This window comes from Parasteatoda tepidariorum, chromosome 4 (assembly GCF_982258835.1).
Source record: "Parasteatoda tepidariorum strain Cologne lab strain chromosome 4, Ptep-v5.0, whole genome shotgun sequence".
In the NCBI taxonomy this organism is placed as follows: Eukaryota; Metazoa; Arthropoda; class Arachnida; order Araneae; family Theridiidae; genus Parasteatoda; species Parasteatoda tepidariorum.
This window is the reverse complement of record NC_141758.1, coordinates 2092646-2113175: the sequence shown is the minus strand read 5'-3', so window position 1 is coordinate 2113175 and position 20530 is coordinate 2092646. Positions and strand designations below refer to the sequence as shown.

Genomic DNA, 20530 nt, shown 5'->3' with positions numbered 1-20530 from the left:
CTGAAAATTAATTACTGCATCTACAGATTATTTTTCTACTAAGTTTATTTTTTTTAAAGTAAAAAAGAAATGAGAGAAATTGCTGAAACTTTTTTTTAAAAAAAACATCTCCAAACTTGTGTACAATAAAAATTAAAGAGCTGAATTGCGAGAACAACGCAAGGAACAAAAAGCAACGTTTTTTTTTCTACTTGATTACAGGCTTAACTCTATAAGGGTTTATTCTATTGTCTTAGTATCAAATCTTAGTATCTATTTCATTTTCTTAGTATAAAATTTGACTTTAATGTAAACAGCATATAGTTTTTATGCATGAGGACCCTATATTTTCAAGTTTTGCTTCTTGTATGAAAATTTAGGGTTTTAGTTTGAACAGTTATAATCTATGTCTGATTGCATTGAGATTGCTGACACATTTGGATTTAAGAAGAATGTGGTGCAGATTCGCAGCATAAATTCTGTTACTTTTGAATGTATCAACTCACTATATCAATATATAATTCATACAGTTGAAACTTTGTAAATCGTTTCTCTCACTATTTATAAAATCAAAAACATACCATAAAATTCTGTTATATTAATAATAAATGTAATTATCGTTACAGTGAGTTTGATCGTCACAAGCAAATACACTTGTTCAATGTTAAAATAGAAGTATAAAAAATTAGGAAATAGTATGAAAACTATTGACCTCATTTATCACTTTGAATATTGATTTCAATTACCAAGAAGGGAGCTGGACAGATACGTTTTTTTTATAAAATAGGAGTATTCTTTTGTGGCAGGGTTTCTAAAAATGTCAGAAGAATCCATTTTTTTTAGGAGAAAGGTAACTTAGCAGGTGATTACACATGCACCTTTGTTTTATAAACAAAAAGGGTTAATATTCTCTGCTAGAACTAAAGTAAAATGGTGTCCATTTTTTACTTTTCTTTATTGATGCCATAAATAAATAAAAATGCCATCGCATAGCTCTCCTTTCTTAAACTGCGTATTTTCCTTGAAAAATATTCATCTCAATAGCAGAAGTTAACTCGTTATAAACACTCAATTTTTGCAAGTTTATTACAAACATTTTAGCGGTGACTTTAAAAATTGTTTTAATGGTGGAGTATGCAGTAGTCGTTACAGTAGTTAATATTTTTGTTCTCTTCCTTGTGTCCAACAGATTCTAACAAACTGCCTGTTGTATACGTGCATCAACCTTGTGAGCATGTACACGAAATTTCTGACAGACAAAGCTCAAAGAAACGCTTTTTTGGAGACGCGGAGGGCCATTGAGACGAGACACAAGACAGCCAAGGAGAATGACAAACAGGTGAGCATTGTTGTACTTCAGATACTAAGAAAAGTTATTATTTTAGATTATACGTGCTTACACTTCATTTCTAAATTAGGGTTGGTAAATATGGGTTTTTCTGTTGCTAAGGTTTTGGGCTCTCTTAAAGAAAGAATTTTTTTTTTTAACTTTTTTCTTTTTCAGAAATGAGTTTCTTGTTTTCCATTTCTTAGTGTTTCTTAATTGAGATACGTTTTATTTACCATTTTTTTACTATATTGACAAGTACAGGACAAATTTTAAGCTAAATTAATTTGAACTTGATGATGAAATGACTCGAATGAGCAACACACACGGATTAGCAATATGTCCCTGTTAACAACTCGAGAAACAGAAGAGTAGATGTTCTATTTCAGTTTCATGAATGACAAAAAAAATATATATAATAAAAACTTTGTGTTCTATTTCATTTCATCTACATTTAATTATATTATGTTAACAAATTTGATAAAACATCTCCTTTTAATTTTCTTAATAAAACTTTTGTAGAGTGGTTTGATGCAAAAGTTTCATGTTAAATGTTTTATTTTGGACAAAAACTATTGCAAAGGTTAAACATTTTTGTAAAGTTGTATCCTTCGAGAGAATCCTTCCAATTTAGAAAATAAATAATATCAAAAGTATGTAACCAATTCATATGTCTTTCATTCGAAGTTAAATAGGGTCAGAGTGAACATGTCCTGATTAGACCCTCCACCATGTGTCCATGTCATTCCCGGGGACACATACGTTTGTTCATGCGTAATGAAACTATGTAGAGCTAAAGTTAATATCAAAATAGCTGAAAAACAGTGCAATTTATAACACAGTATCACCTTCTTTTTTTTTTGAAATTCTGAAGATAAAATATATAAGAAAAAGAGAAAATTTAAGAATTACTTTTGTACCTTAAAAATCTTCTTTTTCAAATTTCTACACGATGTGATCGTGAAACTGCACATGGAAGAATACATCCATGTTGCTAATCTATGAAATCTCATAGAAGAAATTTGATAAATAAAAAAGTTATTCAAGATGTCTTCTCTAACCCATGTCCACATGAGGACTCCTTCTCTCGATATATTTTTATTGGCAAAATGATCTCTCTTTTTTTGTAGAATATAGACTACTAAAAAAAACACTTTTAAGAAGATTTAGAGGGGGGAAAGAACAGTTTATATTCATGAAAGCTGATTCTAAGAAGAAAAAAATTCCACTGGGATAGGTACTGTTTTTCCACAACATGTCCCCTGTGTTGTAACTCTCAGGGGGAACAGATCTTCCATGTCATTGATTTGACAAAACTTAGTCGTCCTCAAAATGCAATAGATGGCTCTACAATCGCATTTTTTCTTTTTATGGGAATGGACATACACCGTTTTTTTCTCCCTGATCTTCAATAATGAATTAGAAGTAACCACAGGGGTTGGTGAGCGAAGTGTACAGGGGGGGGGGAATCTTCTAGTTTTTTTTTTTTTTTAAATATCTCGGTAAAAATTTATTAATAGGGTGCAAAAACTATTATAAAAAGAGGCTAGGTATCCATACAGGTATACATACATCATTTATAACCCTGTGTGACAAAGAAATTGTGCAATAAATGTTCCTAAACTTAGAAACTAATGCGAATGATACATTAAGTTCATTTGTATATTTTGAATAAATTTAGTTTAGGAATTTATAATTTGAAAAACAACGGATTCATCATTCATTTGTTAAAACTGATTTTCGATGATTTTAATAAATTACTGCGTTATTTTTCAGTAGTTTAGTCTAACATAGGCTCAAAAATCTCCAATTGTGGTTAACTAAATTTTTAACCAGTTATAATCTAAATATTTTTCATAATGTTTATAATATTCATTAGAGTAATGTTTTTTTATTTACATAATTAAAAATATTTATCTAAATAACTTTCATGAGATGAAAACTTTTTCTTTTGAGCTACAGGATTTACATTTTAACCCGTCGGAGTCGAGTAAATTTTTTCGACTCTTATAAAATTTATTTTTGCTTTGACTCCACAATCTTAATTTTAATATCCCCTCTCATTGTTTTCTTACTTTTGAGGCATAATAAAAAAGAAACGAAAATTGTGAAATTTCAATTCACAATTATTAAAATTCTGAAAAACAATTAATAAAACTGGCAATTTTCTTTCAATTATTTTTGTATTACGATTTGGGAAACTGTAATATCAGAATTGATCAATTTTTTCCCCTGTTATTTGAATTTATTCAGAGATGGCTCTGCCATCGCATTCATTTTGGGAATTACCTTTTTCCTAAAAGGAGTCCATTTTTGTTCTAATTGACAACGAGCAAGGTTGTAAAGTCTGAGATGGCTTGTTTATGCCATGTTTTCCTACCTTGTAATAAAAGTTGCTAAGTTTTATTTTGAAGATTCTTCAATAAGTCAAAGAAACCACAGTTACTACAGAAACCGATCTCCGAAAAAAAATACAACACAAATAATTTGCAAGAAAAATAATCTATATTGGACACTTTATAATAAATGCTCTAAGGAGCGACCTTCGGTACAGTTTTCACTTCAGTTTCACCGCTATGATCAGGCGACGAAATGAATCACTCAGTCACTGGAAGATTACACTAGCAGCCATCATATCACTAGCAGTGACACAATTCGGTCGACACTATTTTCTGGTGATTCGGTGAACATCTCATAAGCGAAACCATTCAAAAAGTTTTCTTAAGAAAAGAAGCAGAACAGATCGGGATAAGATAAGAGATAAGCGGACCATCCTATAATTAATTATCTATTTCTAAAATGCAAGGTGTCAGATAGACGTTCAACAAACACTGCCACAGCTCCTCCTTTGATTTCCAACTCAGAGAGGCCAACTGCTCCAGTTTCGACAAAAAAATTGAAAAGCGGTTGAGAGCTGCAAACTAAAATTTAAAGGATTTCGGTTAATTTTGCCAACTTTTAAAAAGGCTTAATTTAGCAGAACAGTAACGAAGTGAGATATTGCATAAGCCTTTGAATTATTTAGAAGTAGTGGTGAGCAAAAACCCTATAAATAAAATTCATTAAATCAAAAATCATTCACTAAAAGACTCATTCATTAAACACTGTAACATTTAAGTTGTTATAGCTGAACAAATCCTGTCATACATATAGCCATTGAGCCACAGTGTTTCAGAGGAAAACGCTCTCGCCTCCCGATGAGGTGGCCCAAGTTCGAATCCCAAAGATGGATGGCCACTCTCTGCTCGGACCAACCATAGTGCTGCTGTAAAATATCCTCAGTGGTAGACGGATCATGGATAAAAATCACCTAGGCTTCGGGCTAACGAAGGGAAATATTCGTGATTTTCCTCTCCATTGAAAACAAATGCGGGTTAGTTCCATCCAAAAGTTCTCCGCTGTGATTAGTTTGACCCTATGGCTGATACCTCATCATCTGGATAGGGTTCAAAATTACAAATGTCCGTGTTTGAACATCGATAGACGTTCATCGAAAAATAGGTCGGTTGTTAAATGCCAGATATTCAATAAAATAAAAGTGTAGCCATTAGTTAAAGTTTAATAAATGATCACGGGCTGATTGCAGAAACAGTTATTTCAAAGCTTGTATTCGAAATGTTAGAAATGATTCATTGAAAATTAAGTACAGTCAGTGTTATTTCTTTGCAGGAAAGATTGTTGTTGAGCGTCCTTCCAAGATTTGTGGTGCTAGAAATGATTAGGGATATGGCGTCTGATGAAGACGACGAGTATCAAACTAACAATAGGAAAATATTGTCTGCTCAACAATTCCACAGAATTTACATACACTGCTACGATCACGTCAGGTACTATTTAAGATTTTTTTATATTTAACAAAGTATTTTAAAAAGAAGGTTTATCATTAGATAAACTTTGTATATGCAAGACATATACTTTGCATATACTTGACTATAAATATAATCTTCCCGTTAAGAACTATCTGGGCTTTAGAACAGATTTAATATATTTTAAAAGTTATTAAATTTAACAACTAAGCAAACTTAAATGATTTAAAAGCTATTAAACGTTTTAAAAATCACCAATTTGGCGACATTTTTCCACCCAGATGAAAATTATCAATATCACTGCCTTATTCTCAGTTTTTGAACATTTTTATGAGCACAGATAAAGCAGCATTTGAGCAAACTTTTAAATGTTAAAAAATTAGACCACAAACGCTTTTCATTGTCACACTGTGGCTTTTCTTCATATTGACGCTTTGCGCCATTTTCACAATAATCGTAGGCAGCGCTGGGCTCAGATAGACTAAACTTGACCTAACATGAGAATAACACGACATATGAGTCACAGTTTCAAACTCACAGCAGTTACAAAGACAGCGTGTTATTCACAAAGAAGCATCATTTCATATGACGACGGAGTCTTCAAAATCATAAGGAAACGCAGCAAAGGAAATGTTTTTTGAAACCTATCTTGCCTTATTTTTAATTCCACTTTTTGATCACTTTTACGTCCACTAGTTAAAACGTTATGATCAATAACTTCAAATTGTGTCGAAGAAATATTCATTTCAGTATAATTCAGTCAGATTTTAATTCGCAACGTTATTTTTCAGCATACTGTTTGCTGATATTCAAGGTTTCACGGCCTTGGCATCCAGGTGCTCAGCGCAAGAATTGGTGCAGGTGCTCAACGATCTTTTTGCTCGATTTGACAGACTCGCACAAGTAAGTGACTTATTTACTAAAACTTTTTTGGTTTACTCAAATGGAATCTCCAATTTCGTACATTTAATTCATTTGTTCGTGTATTTGCTTCGAAGTGAATCGGCAATTCGAGAAACAGTAAAAGAATCAGTAGGTTTATCACTAAAGCTGAGTCATAAAATTTCGGCCTCAGGGATCTAATTTTGCTGAAATTCGTTTGGTTACTACGGAAATTAAGAGCATCACAGCTTAATTATCATGTAATTTATTCAGGTTTATTTAATGTAAGTATGGGACTGATTTTAAGAACATGCTTTTTCTAAAAAAATTTACAGGTATTTATGGTTGTAAAACAAAAATAAACTAACATATAGTTATTTACAATATTATTTTAAAACTTCTCTTCGCAATCATATTTGCAATAAATGCTTAAAATATCGCCTACCAACAGTCATAAAAATTAAGTGGAGTAGTGGACAGTAGCGGGAGGATCTGGTCTGAGAGAAATTGTCACGTACAAGTGAGTTTTTAGCCGTGATTACAGACTCTTGCGAATATGTTTCTGCTCAAATGGTATGACAGACAGTGGATGTCAATATTTTAGATCGATTGATGATTGATTAACCAATCCTCCGTAAAGCTAGATTTATCGGAAATCAATTATTTTTTCTAAAGAACTCCATTACCGGAGGATGTAAGAGTTCTAGAAATACCTGACATTAATTTTTATGTTGAAATTCGTAAAAAAAATGTATAGTTTAGTATTGATAATCTGAAAAATGAAGTTGATTTGAAACTATTTTGTCGGTATGCTCTTTAGAGTAATAATTTAAGTAATATTAAGTGAAATAGTAAGTTTCGTCCCAATGCAATTATAAATGTTAGCAAACTTAATGTAGTTTCTACTTATGATAGGATTTTAGAACAAATAAAAAGGAGTAAAAATCACTTATTAAAGAAGCGCAAAATTTTGCAGATTTGAAAGTTTAGCTTCAGTAGAAAAGAAATCTTGCATGAAGTAAGTAAACCTCTATACAGCCGTGCAATTGAAAAATCAACGTAAACGACAAAAAATTCAAAATTTAGATTTTTATGTATTTGGTATCTTTATATGGTAAGCTACATATTGCAAAAAAATTAAGAAATAAATTATTTTTTTTTTGAATTTTATCTTAGCATGCATAACATTAGCAATAAAAGGAGAAAAGTTGTCAAGCCACTTTTCTCGGAATCAATCGTGAAGCACTTACGTTGTTTTTTTCAATTGCACAGCAGTATACGCTTCTTTCATTACAGCAAAATATGAAAACGAACAATCATAAGAAAACAATGAATTTAATTGTCCCTGAGCACTAATGTTGTAGGGTTTTCCAACAATTTCTGAAGAAGTAATATGGATTGATAGCTGAGGATTTTAATAAACAAAGATGATTTTTTTTATCCATATAATGCACAGTTTTGGTACATTAGTTGATTGGAATTACATACATTTTCAGGCTTGTGTGCTTAATTTAGGCGTATAACTCTTTGTCAAATAGAAAGACAGATAGCAAAATGCGGAGAAGGACAGCACGAAGATATATTCAGGGTAACAGCTGGATTCGAACCTGCTACCTCCACTCTTAGCACTGCGTTTGATAAGTGATACCGCTCGGCCAGGGTGGTCCTTATAATGTATAGTATAGTTTGAGTATCGGTTAAGTTATGGAATGACATATCGGTTAAGTGGTATCTTAGGTTTTGTTGGCACACACGTATTTTTTTGTCGAGATTTTCAATGGCCATTATTCATAAATGTGGCTGAATTACATGTATGCATCTCTCATTTTCCTCTTTCAAGGCATGGGGGTTTTGTGGGCTTAAACCATCCACCTGAAGAAAAGAATAATGAAAAAGATCCTATGTATATAAATCACTTGATCTAGGTGGGCAATTCTGATCACCAAAACTGTAAGTTACATAACAAAGTGCTCTACATTGTTCAACAATGAAAACGTGTTTTTCTTTTGCGTAGGGCTCCATTTTAAGTAACCCTGAACTGACAGCGAGCTCGTAGTTCTATTCTTTGGAAGCATTTCTTACTCAAATAGCGCAGAAGTCAAACCTTTCGTAATATTTTTGATGTGTTGTAACCACTTGTGTGTACTTTTTGGTGTTCATTATCATATTGTGTATAGGAAGAGCACTGCCTGCGCATCAAATTGTTGGGTGATTGCTACTACTGTGTGAGTGGACTTCCAGAACCGCGATCTGACCACGCTCACTGTTGCGTAGAGATGGGACTCCACATGATACACGTCATCAAGTAAGTTCTCATTGACCCATTTTAAAATGTTGTTCTTCAGAATCCATTTTAAAAAAACAACACTTTGAAAATTATGAAATGTGGATATAGTACTATTGCTGCATTTATCAAAATTACTGGGAACTGCGTTCCTGAAAAGGGACGCATTTGTTTAGTAAATACATTCGCCCGTAGTTGGAGTCATAGATTATAGAAAAGTGTCCATTTCATAGATCTCAATTCCTCCAGATGTTCTAGAATATTCAACTCTTGTATTGAGAGTGATAGTCAAGTTTACGCTTTTCTATTTCATTTCTTTGATTTAAAAAAATTAATTTTGGATGATTCCTGCCAACACTATATATAAAAATTAAACAATATAAAAATTTATATTACTTATGAAATTATGCTACTCAGGTAAAAATGTAAAATTAAGTCCCTGCCTGCCCTGTTATTCAACTCTCATATGACATCTTTTCTAGTCAAGGATGTCACGGATGGCTAAAAATGGCAAATCTATTAAAAGCTAGCTTTTTTCTTTCCGTTTACTATGGAAAGAAAATTTTTTTAAAAAAGTCTTTGTTTTAAATATAAATAATTTGCAATGTATGCCATGGTGGTAACTTTATTTGCATAATTAAATAGATAAAAATGAGTTGAGATTTCACCACTTCTTTACGTTTTAAGTCACCTGTGGCATCCCTGCTTACTGAACCATTCTTGGAAGGAGCAAATATTCGAATGGGTGCATTAGAAGAATTATAGAATCCAATAAACCAAATTCATGAAAAGTCTTCTAAATAGAATGATCTTTCCAACACCTTCCACTTCAGATTTAAAAATAAAAGATAGACTTCAGATTAAAATTTAAGTATTTATGTTATCAATAATATTATAGTTGACAGAATTTATCGAAATAAATCTTCATGATGAATAACTTGGACTAACAATTTTTTCGCTTTGTAAAATATGAACCATCTCTTTGAAGAGCCGCTAGAAGCAGAAATGGAACAAGCTTAAAGAATCATCACATTTGTTTCAGACAAATCAAAACAGTCGTTTAAAGATGAAATGCTGGTCAGTAAATTCGCAGATTCTCAAGAATATCAACTGCTCCACAACCTGAAAATATTTTATGAAATATTTTACTAAAGTTTTCAGAATTTTGTTTAATTTTGAAAACATTTTATGAGCCTCCCCATGAGACAACATGAATATTTAATGTATATTTTTTAAATTAACTATGCGTAAGGGTGTGCATAGTCAGTTTTCCTTAATATTTTTTAAATCAAGAATCAAATCTAAAATATAATGAGATACTTTTTGTATAATCGATTACTTTTATTATATAAGATGTAAAAAGTAACCTATCATTTCTGGTGTCTATCATTAGAGGGTCATACATCGCCTCCTTCAATAAAAGGCCTTCCACACCATTCTGAGCAGATTGTTTTATAAGGTAATCAGTTTTCGCATTAAATCAACTTCAAAAATAGCAATTCGCTGAGGGATTTTGCCTTATTTATATATCTGATACAATAATATATGCTGGTTAATAAAGAAGTGCGAAAAATAAATTTTATTCTTTCATTAAATAGAAATTAAGAAAGAAATTTCTACCATTTTTTTATTTGCTTGCTTTCCCTTAAATCATAAAATGTGCAAACTCGTATGCTTTTTTCCTCTGTATTTCATTTACCAGAAGCAACCACCTTAAAGTTAAAACTTCAAGATGGATAGGAAGAGGACCGTTAACGGTCTCAGGTGCCTTACATCTACCTAAAAAATGAATACTCAAGAAATTTTCTCATCCTGGCACATTTTTTACTCATCTACAACTGCAACTAAAATTTTTGAAACAAACCTAGTTAAGAGCAAGCTGCTTTTATTATTTCCATTTACTTTTAGTTATTCAAGCAAAGTGCTCGAAGTTTATATACAGTAACCTCACTGCCTGCTGACCTAAAGACTCAACACTAACTGAATTTAAATTCGCGATAAAAAGGATAGGGGCCGCTTCGAGGTCCAGGTAAATTGCACTAGGCCTCAGGCGCCCAGCTTAATTTTGATGAAGATGATAGAATACTTTTTAGTGGTCAGACCTGACTACTTTTAGGATGTCGTGTGGAGACATATAGTTTTAGGAGGTTATGAGTCGATCCAAATACCCTCTAATATTCGAATACGTTAAACGCACTTTTCATATCTGCTTTACATTAAGCATAATTTTATCATCAATCCTATTGTACTTATCCTTTGTCAATTAGCAACTTAAATGCTTTAAGAAATATATTTATTAGAGTAATACTGAATGAGAATGGAAATTCACATCAAAAATATAAGTAGTACTTCACTTTTTATATTATAAAAAGACATTTTTGTCACATAAATTCACTGAAGCTATTTTCAAAGGATCCCCAAAAAGTAAACTGCCATACACCTAACTCACCAAAATAAGATCAAAGATTATATATTAAAAGAAATCTTATTCCTCTACGAGTAAATATGATCCTTCAAATGTTCCATTCTGCTCCAATTTGCAAGTGATAAGCGGAAAAATTCAAAACTTCCTGCAAGTTGTGCTGCATGCACATAATTTGTGCTGTGTAATCATCCTATTTCATTTCAAGCAATCAACGGAATAAATAAATCTCACTGATATCTGTTCGATGCACTCATCAGTGTCTGCATTCAAATGTTGGTACACTGATCTATAAATGATAAGTATATTTATTCGAATCATGATGAGTGACATAATCTAGTAAAAACGTCGTTCAAAATGGAGGTGAGCGCCATCTGGGACAACTCATGCGAGGTTTGAAGATAATATTGTAGTCTGGAAGACGAGAAACGTGTTTGGCTCTAGGTTATTAGGATTGGCGTTAAAGTATGATTTCTTGAAGTGAAAAATCCATTCCATTTCACTTATGCTGAGTATATTTTAGGTTTGTTTTCTTACATAAATCCTCGATATTATTATATAAGGGTCGAGATCCAGTTATTTTGGACATTGGAGTTTACGTCATAGAAAATCGCTAAACAACGATTCCCCCCTACTAAATATCTCCTATTGTAGCCCATATGAATTTCCAATTAATAACTCAATACCGTCGGCGTTAAAAAAAAAGCATTTTCTTTTCTGGTAATTATTAATAAATCTAAAAATAATACTTTATTTTTAGCAAACGTAACAAAAAGAAATATCCACTAGGCATAAACAAATAACTTTGACCAAACTTTTTGCACCTGTGCATTAATATAATAATATCCCATAAGACTGGGGTTGAAGAACCGGGGTTCACTTAAGAAGTGGTAACAAATGTTTAATGAGGTTGTTGAAAATTTTAAATGCTTTATTTACATATTAGTTTCAGGAATTTGCTAGCTTTAATAACAAGATATATTTCCATTAATTTACATGCATAAACTGACAGTTAGGTATTATCAACAGAAAAAAAAATATTTCTTCACTTTATCTCTGCCACTATTCAAATTTTCCCGTTTGTGGTAAACTTTAAAACGGTATTAAATTGAAGCACTTTAATCAGCGTTGAATCCAAAAGCTTGATAATACAGAGAGTCAGTATTATCATATAAAATAATTTGCCGTTTTTTTCCTGTGCTATTTATATTGAAATAATTTGATGAACAATAGTAAAATGTGGTGACGCATTATATAATTTGTGAAGGCGGATGTCAAATTCATTTTAATGTTTTCACTCATCGTCCAAATCACTTAAGACCCAAAAGAGACCCCCCTTTGAGCCGGTGGGGGGGGAGGAGATTAGAGGATGCATTAGAGAAAGGATTAAGGGAGATCTCCTTATGCAGGTTGGTTCGAGAAAAGACGAAAGTGGATCTAAACATGAGGATCGGAGTGCATTCTGGGAGTGTCCTGTGTGGTGTCCTAGGTCTTTACAAGTGGCAATTCGACGTCTGGTCCAATGACGTCACGCTTGCCAATCACATGGAATCCGGAGGTATTGCCGGGTAAGTTTCCTTATTTAGTTGTGAAATCGAAAATTAATATAAAAGTTTGTTACTGTGGCATTGCAATGATTGCGTTGATAATAAAATACTGAAGTGGCAATCACATAAGTAAATAATCAGGAGTCTAAAACTTTACTTAAGAAAATTCTTATTTATGAAATAAATTAAATCGTTATACTCTTTTTTTTAGTGGTAAGAAAAACGGCAGTATTGATTTACAACATTCTAAAAAAATTCCAAAATTTATTTGCGGAGTGTAAAATATTTGCATTGAAAAATTTTGCTCTTTGTGACAACGTAAGATTTCAAAGGCAACAATGTCTCATATTTTTTACTCTAAGGTGATGATTATATACTATAATGTCTAGTACTATAGGTGATGATACTATACTATAGTGTCTAATACTATAGGTAATGGTAGTGAATTAACTGTACTATTAAAATAAAATATCTGGAATTAATTAGTTTAAGCGTAATTAGTTTGAATATTATTAATTTGCTTTTAAATGAAAGAAAATTTCCATAACCGTTAAGCTAAAGAGAAAAATATTCTTGATTTCAATTATTAGCTCAATGAAAAAAATCAACGTAAAACATTTTAATCTAAAAAAATAAACTAAATACTGGGTAAACTAAATAAATTTTTCAAATAAATGAAGTGCAAAACTTTCTAAAACTTGAGAAATTAAAATGCTACTTCAACTGTCAACTGATATCCTATAAACTAAAACAGTCTGTAGGAAAAACCAAGGAAAATTTTTGAATCCCGTGCAAGTCAAAGTTGCTTCTGTTCTCTGAGACATTAGAGAGATGTTGCTAAGAATTCGTAGAGCTCTAATATAATTTTCTACTTAGCGTCACTGTGATTTGTAGAGAAGTTTTCACTCATGCGCTATGAAGCTCAAATTGTGTTAAAATTAGAATAAGGAACTTCGCAAAATCTATCTATTTTCGCAACGAAAAAAGTGCTATAAGGCTTTAATAAAACGAGAACGAGATAATACGGAAGAGATTGACCTTTTTAGTTTAAATCGGCTTTGTATTCAAAAGGAACTTATATATTTTTTCCCATGTCTTCTACGTATCTATATTATATAAAACGCTAATACGAATGTATATATCAATAAAACCGATGATATTTCTTTTCTCGCGTTGGCAACAGTTTTCATTTTTAATTGAAAGGATTCGGTGCGCAAGAGCACGTAGTGATCATCATGTGGCTAATCTTTATTATATAAAACGCTAATACGTTTTAATTGATAGGCTTCGGCAAGCAAGAGTACGTAGTGAGCATCATATGTCTAATCGGGTGAATTCTCACCGAATTATCAAAAAAATTCTCACAAAATTATCTTCATCGAAGCCGATCCTTTACATCCGGCGTTCAGTACTATTTCATATTGTTTTACAACACATGGTTTTAGCCCTCTGGAAGGAAAAACTTTAAAACAAAACTTACAACAGTTGCTTTTTTCAACAACTGAAATTTAGAATAGTGTGATTAAGAAAAATATGCGAACTGCTTGCAATTTCAAATTAATATTGAACTGCACAGGTTTAGAATTTTCTACAGTGAAAAGTTTTCGGAACTTCAGTGTTCAAAAAAGTATACAAAAGCTAGACGTTAAGAACGTATCCAATGAGCGAGCAAAGCGAGCATCAGATTGCGAAGCAATCCGAAATGAAGTGCGAAAGCAGTGCCGGGGGTTGGCGAGCGCGAGCGAGCACGGGGCGAAGCCTCCTTGTTTTTAATTTATTTTATGGTTTTTATTTGTTTTTAATTTAATTTATTCAAAATTTACCTTTATCAGGTCATTTTCCCCCCCGGTGCATATCTCTTTCGAGGAGTCGTAAGACACTGATTTCCAAATCATCCGTATTAAAAAAATTCAGTGTTGATGCAGTTTCAATAACTTCTAAATATATCAACATCATGTTTTATTCCTATATTAGAACATATGGCCATAACACCAGAGCTGCCGATTTTTCACGATTTTTGGGAATATATCTTCAAGTGTTCAGATAAAAAGCCAGTTTGTTCCATGTGTAGAGGTGAACAAAATTTTTGATTATTAATTTATTAGAACATCGATATATTACATTCGGAATCTCTCATAAATTTTTTTCTGAAACAACGGAATTTCCGATGGTATGTGGAATTAAAATACGATCCTATTGTTAACAACGAGAATTCCTCACCTACTCTCCATAGAGCATGGAAATTCACTTTGCCCTGATTCTCCTCTCTCAGCCACTGCGGCTTTTTTGAGTGCTGGCTTTATTTTTCTTTTCTGTTTCACGTACGGCTATGAAGATTTTCGATTTTTTTTTCTGTTTCACTTACGGCTATGAAGATTTTCGATTTTTTTTTTCACTTTCAGTTTTTATTGGCCACTTTTCACTTTCTGTTCCAAATCACTTCTGTTATCTACATCTAGGCTTTGAGCATGTCGACTTTACCCACTTCATCATTTTTTGAAGCAATGGTATTTTTATTTCATCCAGTATATCCTTCCGCGCTGCAGTCTATTGGGAATTTATCATAACCTTACTATTTAAAAAAGTTTTTGTATTTTACTGTTACTTTTTACTTGTATGGACAGGAAGGTGCATATATCTAAAGCCACTCTGGATTATCTTGGAGATGCTTACGAGGTGGATCCGGGAAACGGTGAGAGCAGAGATGCTTACCTGAGGACGCATGGAGTGGAGACATTCCTCATCCGAAAGACCCATCCTTCAGTCTCACCCTCAAAGGTAGAAGTTTCTCTTTTAACCCTTTGCTTACGGCTAGTAAAACTCCAGAAAGAGAGCCGCTATCACGCGGGCTACGTTAAGGAAGAAAATATGTCCACGCTCGTTAATACTAAAATCCATGAGTCCAATGAAGCACTTTTCTAGAGAAAGTTCTAAAAATGCATCATAAGCTCACAAGGATTTTTGAATTTTTTTGTGTGTGCATAATTTACACCAGTAGTTAAAATGTAACTTTTTATCTGTTAAATGAATTTGAATACCTGTTTGCTATGGAATATTTTTAATCATTCCTCTTGCATTTAAATAATTTTTTAGAAATTGAAGATAAGCATTGAGTATATTGATTGAGTATTGCATTGAGTATTATAATGGAGGAATTTCTTTGACAATTATGAATTCTTGCTATCGGATCGGGATATTTATATAAGATAGTGATATTTATATAAGATTTATATAAGATCGTGATATTTATATGCTTTTAAAATTATGGTGGTATTTAAAAATTTAAAAAAGCTTAATCAGTGTTATTGCGTGTCTAACCAACTGATTTCATTTATGTTAGTTTTACTTATTTGTTACTAAAACATACATATATGAATGCATATAATAAAAGGAATAATAAAAGAAAACGATGCAGTTAAAACTGTAAGATGTATGAAATATTTTCAAAAAAAAAAGAAGGCAGTTAGATTTTTCCATATATCTCTAATGCATGGAGAGAAGTGAGAAGAATGTTTGCTTGGAACCACAATTGTTGTAAATCTCGGTCGAGAGGGAGACAAATTACAAACAACAAATTAATCCAAAAGGGTAAAAATAAAATGTAAACTGGAATACATTTTATGGCTGAATTATATAGTCTTTATTCATTAGTAATATCACTTCGTGTTCTATGTGGCTGTTTTGAAAGATCACGCAATTGTTGTTTTCATTCTATTTCGAGTGACTTAAACCTGTCAAGTATCAGTTCTCTTAAGCAAAGGTATTATATAAAGGTTTTATATTATTAAGCAAAGGTATCTATATTCTTATGCAAAGGTATCAGACAAGTATGAAATAGCATAATACTTTAAATTCAAATTTAAAAAAAGTATCTCTATTCTAAATATATTTTGATAGAACTATCTTGTTTCTTTAAAATAAACCCAGCAAAATTCAATGTAATACATTTTAATTAAGTAAAAAACGAACGCTACGCTTATAAAAAAAGTTATATTAGACATGATATTTAAAATAAATACGTGTGCTCATTAATTCTATTATTTGTGTGATTAATTAGAGTGTAAGCATGTTTTATAAATTCTGACAATACTAAAAAAAATTATAACCAAAATAAATTGAGAAAAAAAGTTTATTTCATTTAATGTAATCTGCGTGTGGCTGCTATTCATTAAAATTGAATTAACGCATGCAAAAAAAAATTTCTTTTTTATTCTCTGCGTGCACCCGATGAATAAATTATCCTTGAAGCAAAGAGGGAAATTATTATTTAGTAAAAATCTTAGGCATTTTTAAAAATTACACTAACTTATCTCTAAATACGACGAAGAAAAATGCAACTTAATAATTATTATGAAGAAAGAAAAAGCTTTTTTTAATTAAAAAATAACTTTTTCTTTAACAAAACACTAATGATACGCTTTTTCAAAAGATATTTTAATACATTTATTTTCATTTACGATTATTTTGATCTGTTTTTTCTCGTTCATAAAAAAGCTGATGTTTGTTTCGTAAGTTAATTAGAACATAATTTGAGATGTATACAAATGATAAGAAGTAAACAAAAATGATTTAGCTTGTTATTCAGTTTAAAACCAAGAGGAATCTTCATAGCTACCAACATTACTGCTTCAACCGGAAATTTTTTCTAGTGGCAACAAAATGTAAATTATGTATAACAAGATTGTTATGACCTGAGCAAAAGATTAATAAAAAGACATGACAAATGCTTCATTGGAAGAGGATTGACTCGATGCTTTAATTGTAGGAATTTAGATATTTGTTAGCAATCGATAAACAAATTCAATTTCTCTAATTGTGTCCATCACATCTTAATTATTTCAGACCGTAGCATCCATGATCAATTTTTATTTTTGTAATTTATAAGTTTAACTCAAAAAGATTATGACAATCATAACATAATAGTAACGAAGCCCATAATATTCAAAATAGTAAAAAAAGAGTTTATTTAAGAGTTTATTAAAAGAGTTTACTTTATAAAATGAATCATAATTCTTCAAGCTTTAATGTTTAATCTTCTACCACTTTATAAAAATGTTTTCCAAAAACGAAACAGTTTGCACATTCCTTAAAACGAAAACGGTGTGGTATGTCAGCCACTTAGTATTTTAAGGTTGTTGCTGGCCCACACGGTTAGCGGAGCTAAACCAAGTCCATGACGCCAGAGACTCTGAGTAAGTCTGTAACAAAAAGTGGATCTGAAAAGAGGTCCACTTTAGAGATATTTAGGCATTGAAGTATATGTTCAGGAGTAGCTTGTTGGTCGTTACACTTAGTGCAAACAGGGAAAACTCTTGAACCATTACTGAACAACATAGTTCTTAGGTGACCACTTCGAAATCTTGATATAACCGTCTGATCCCGCCTACTGCACTGAAGGGTCAGGCTGCCACCTGGGCGGTTGCACTGATACCAATGATGAACAGGAGGAGCCACAGGATCACGAAGCCTGTTAAAACGGGAGTGGAGCTCCGAGAAAGTCAGAGATGCCGAAGAATGCAGGGGCAGATCAGTTCCGCTCTTAGCCAAGGAGTCTGCAATCTCATTACCCTCAACATCGACATGAGATGGGATCCATTGCAAGTGTATATTATGGGAGAAAGAAAGGGTCTTCAGCTTGTTTAAAATTGATATTTTAAGTATTTTAACACACACACAGTATTTTAAGGTAGAAAGATTATCTTTATGCGACTCCATAGCAAAAGGGAAGTCATTTGTTGACGTTGGTTCGGAAAACAATTTAGTTTTTTCCTTACAGACAAATAAAACGCTTTTTTCGGAAAGACCGAGATTCTAACCTCATCACCAAAAACTCTTTTTAAAGCAACAAATAATAGATAATTTACTACAGTTATTACTATAGTAATTGGTTCATTTTTAAATTTTTGAATTAATAAAATCTAAATTGAATTCAAATTTATTTGAGTGTGATAACATAGCATACTGCAGAAAGTTAATATTGTACTTTATAGTATTTGAACTACCATACTACTATATAATACAAATAAAAATAATCAATTTCTTTAAAACGTAAATAAATAAAAAATTTCCATAAAAATACAGAAATGGTTAAACAGAAATTGTTCTAGATTTTTTAATAAAAATCACGTTCTTTTATACTAACCAATATTAAATCTAAATGTTTATAGTAGACCTAAACAACTTAGCCGGATATTTTAAAAAAGGGGGTTTTAAGATCATCAATAATAACCTTACTATATATAAAAATCTAATAATGGTGTCGCAGTTTTTCATTGTTGTCAATACATTCTTATTGGCTGGAAAATCACATGGTAGGATCTAGTTTTCCCTTATTCATTTCCATATTGTCACATAACCTTACATGACATGACCTGTGGTTACATAACATATAGAGCTCCTGATATCTAAAGGTCTGGTTTCTTAGGACAAGCGCCTTATCTGGGCGTCAGCGGGACGTCAACGTCCCGCTGACGCCAACAAAATACTAGTTTGTTAGCTCAAGGTCTGGTTTCTTTAAGGCCTGGTTTCTTAGCCTGTCGTCCTAAACGTCGGCGTCAGCTGGAAATCAGCGCTAACCTCTGATTGGTTTATTTGTGAGTTTGATAGTATACGTCATCGAACGCTTATCTTGAACTTCAATTGCCGTCCAACTCAACTGCAGTTGGATTACAGCGTGACGTTAACCACAGAAGCAATGGCGGACAACATCCAACAGCACATTGAAATCAGCCAAGATTTTGATTTTGACATTAAACATAGCTTCTTCATTAAACATAGCACTCTTCATTTAGCTCAGCTATAATGTGTTTTTTCTTGAACAAAGTCATTATTTGTTCTCTAAAACACTGGTCGACAATAACAAAATCAATACAAATTCAAAATAAATATTTGTTTACTTTATTAACGCATGCGCAATGAGAGATAATGTCTGCGTTGGACCGACTGCTCACGCTGAGCTAACAAAAAAGTATTTTTTTGGCGTCAGATCTACGTCAACTTTCCGCTGACGCCCAGATAAGGCGTTAGTTCTAAGAAACCAGGCCTTGAGCTAACAAACCAGTATTTTGTTGGCGTCAGCGTGACGTTGACGTCCCGCTGACGCCCAGATAAGGCGCTTGTCCTAAGAAACCAGACCTTTAGAACTAGCGCCTTATCTGGGCGTCAGCGGAAAGTTGACGTAGAGCTGACGCTAAAAAAATACTTTTTTGTTAGCTCAGCGTGAGCAGTCGGTCCATCGCAGACATTATTTCTCATTGCGCATGCGTTAATAACGTAAACAAATATTTATTTTGAATTTGTATTGATTTTGCTTTTGTCGACCAGTGTTTTAGAGAACAAATAATGACTATGTCCAAGAAAAAACACATTACAGCTGTGCTAAATGAAGAGTGCTATGTTTAGTAAAGAAGCTATGCTTAATGTCAAAATCAAAATCTTGGCTGATTTCAATGTGCTGTTGGATGTTGTCCGCCATTGCTTCTGTGGTTAACGTCACGTTGTAATCCAACTGCAGTTGAGTTTGACGGCAATTGTAGTTCAAGATGAGCGTTCGATGACGTATACTATCAAACTCACAAATGGACCAATCAGAGGTTAGCGCTGATTTCCAACTGACGGCGTCCTGTCCTAAGAAACCAGGCCTTAACTCTGAGATAGAACTAAGTCTAAATACTAATAACGTTTTGTACATTCAACAACAACAAAAACTAAGAATGTCATTTTAAAACAATCTGTAGCTTTCACAAAGAAACAGATTGCAAATAATAAGCGATACAAAAGTATCTAAGATCTGTTAAAAATCTCAAGAAACAAAAAAAATCTCAAGCAACAAAAAAAAAATTCCCCAGTGCTATTATTATGTAACTCTTATTTTCCCATTTTATATTTTTTGTCTTTTGAAGCTTAGTAATTTATTATGAAAAGAACTAAAATACATAATATATTCTACAGTTTTGTCAGTCGTTCAGGGGTTTGAAGAAGGCGATGTGCAGACAAGACAGCAGAAGTGATGAAGACGTTGGCTGGAATCCCGAAATACCCTTCGAAAACGTAAGAAATAAATTTGGTTATTTACACTTTGAAACACACTTTTTATCAAGATGTATGCTCTGTAAAAACATAAGAATGTGTGTTTTGAAGACCCATATCTGTTGTCACTCTTTACAGTCTCTCGTATTATCTAACAAGAAAATGAGTAGTTTTTCGTAAGGATTAATGGGTGATAGAAAATATCTTCATTTCAAAATCTATTACAACACAATAAAAACTACGATATCTCTCCTA

At 32.3% G+C, this 20530-nt stretch overlaps 1 protein-coding gene across 1 annotated transcript in view; it reads left to right on the top strand.

Moving 5' to 3' along the window:
• The window catches only part of LOC107439048 (adenylate cyclase type 8), a 184826-nt gene that overhangs the window by 98371 nt on the left and 65925 nt on the right, over positions 1-20530 (top strand). The window contains 7 exon segments of the mRNA XM_087160509.1: positions 1169-1318; positions 4976-5133; positions 5904-6015; positions 8172-8299; positions 12110-12268; positions 14872-15025; positions 20198-20296. Of these exon segments, the coding sequence (XP_087016635.1) occupies positions 1169-1318; positions 4976-5133; positions 5904-6015; positions 8172-8299; positions 12110-12268; positions 14872-15025; positions 20198-20296 (960 nt within the window).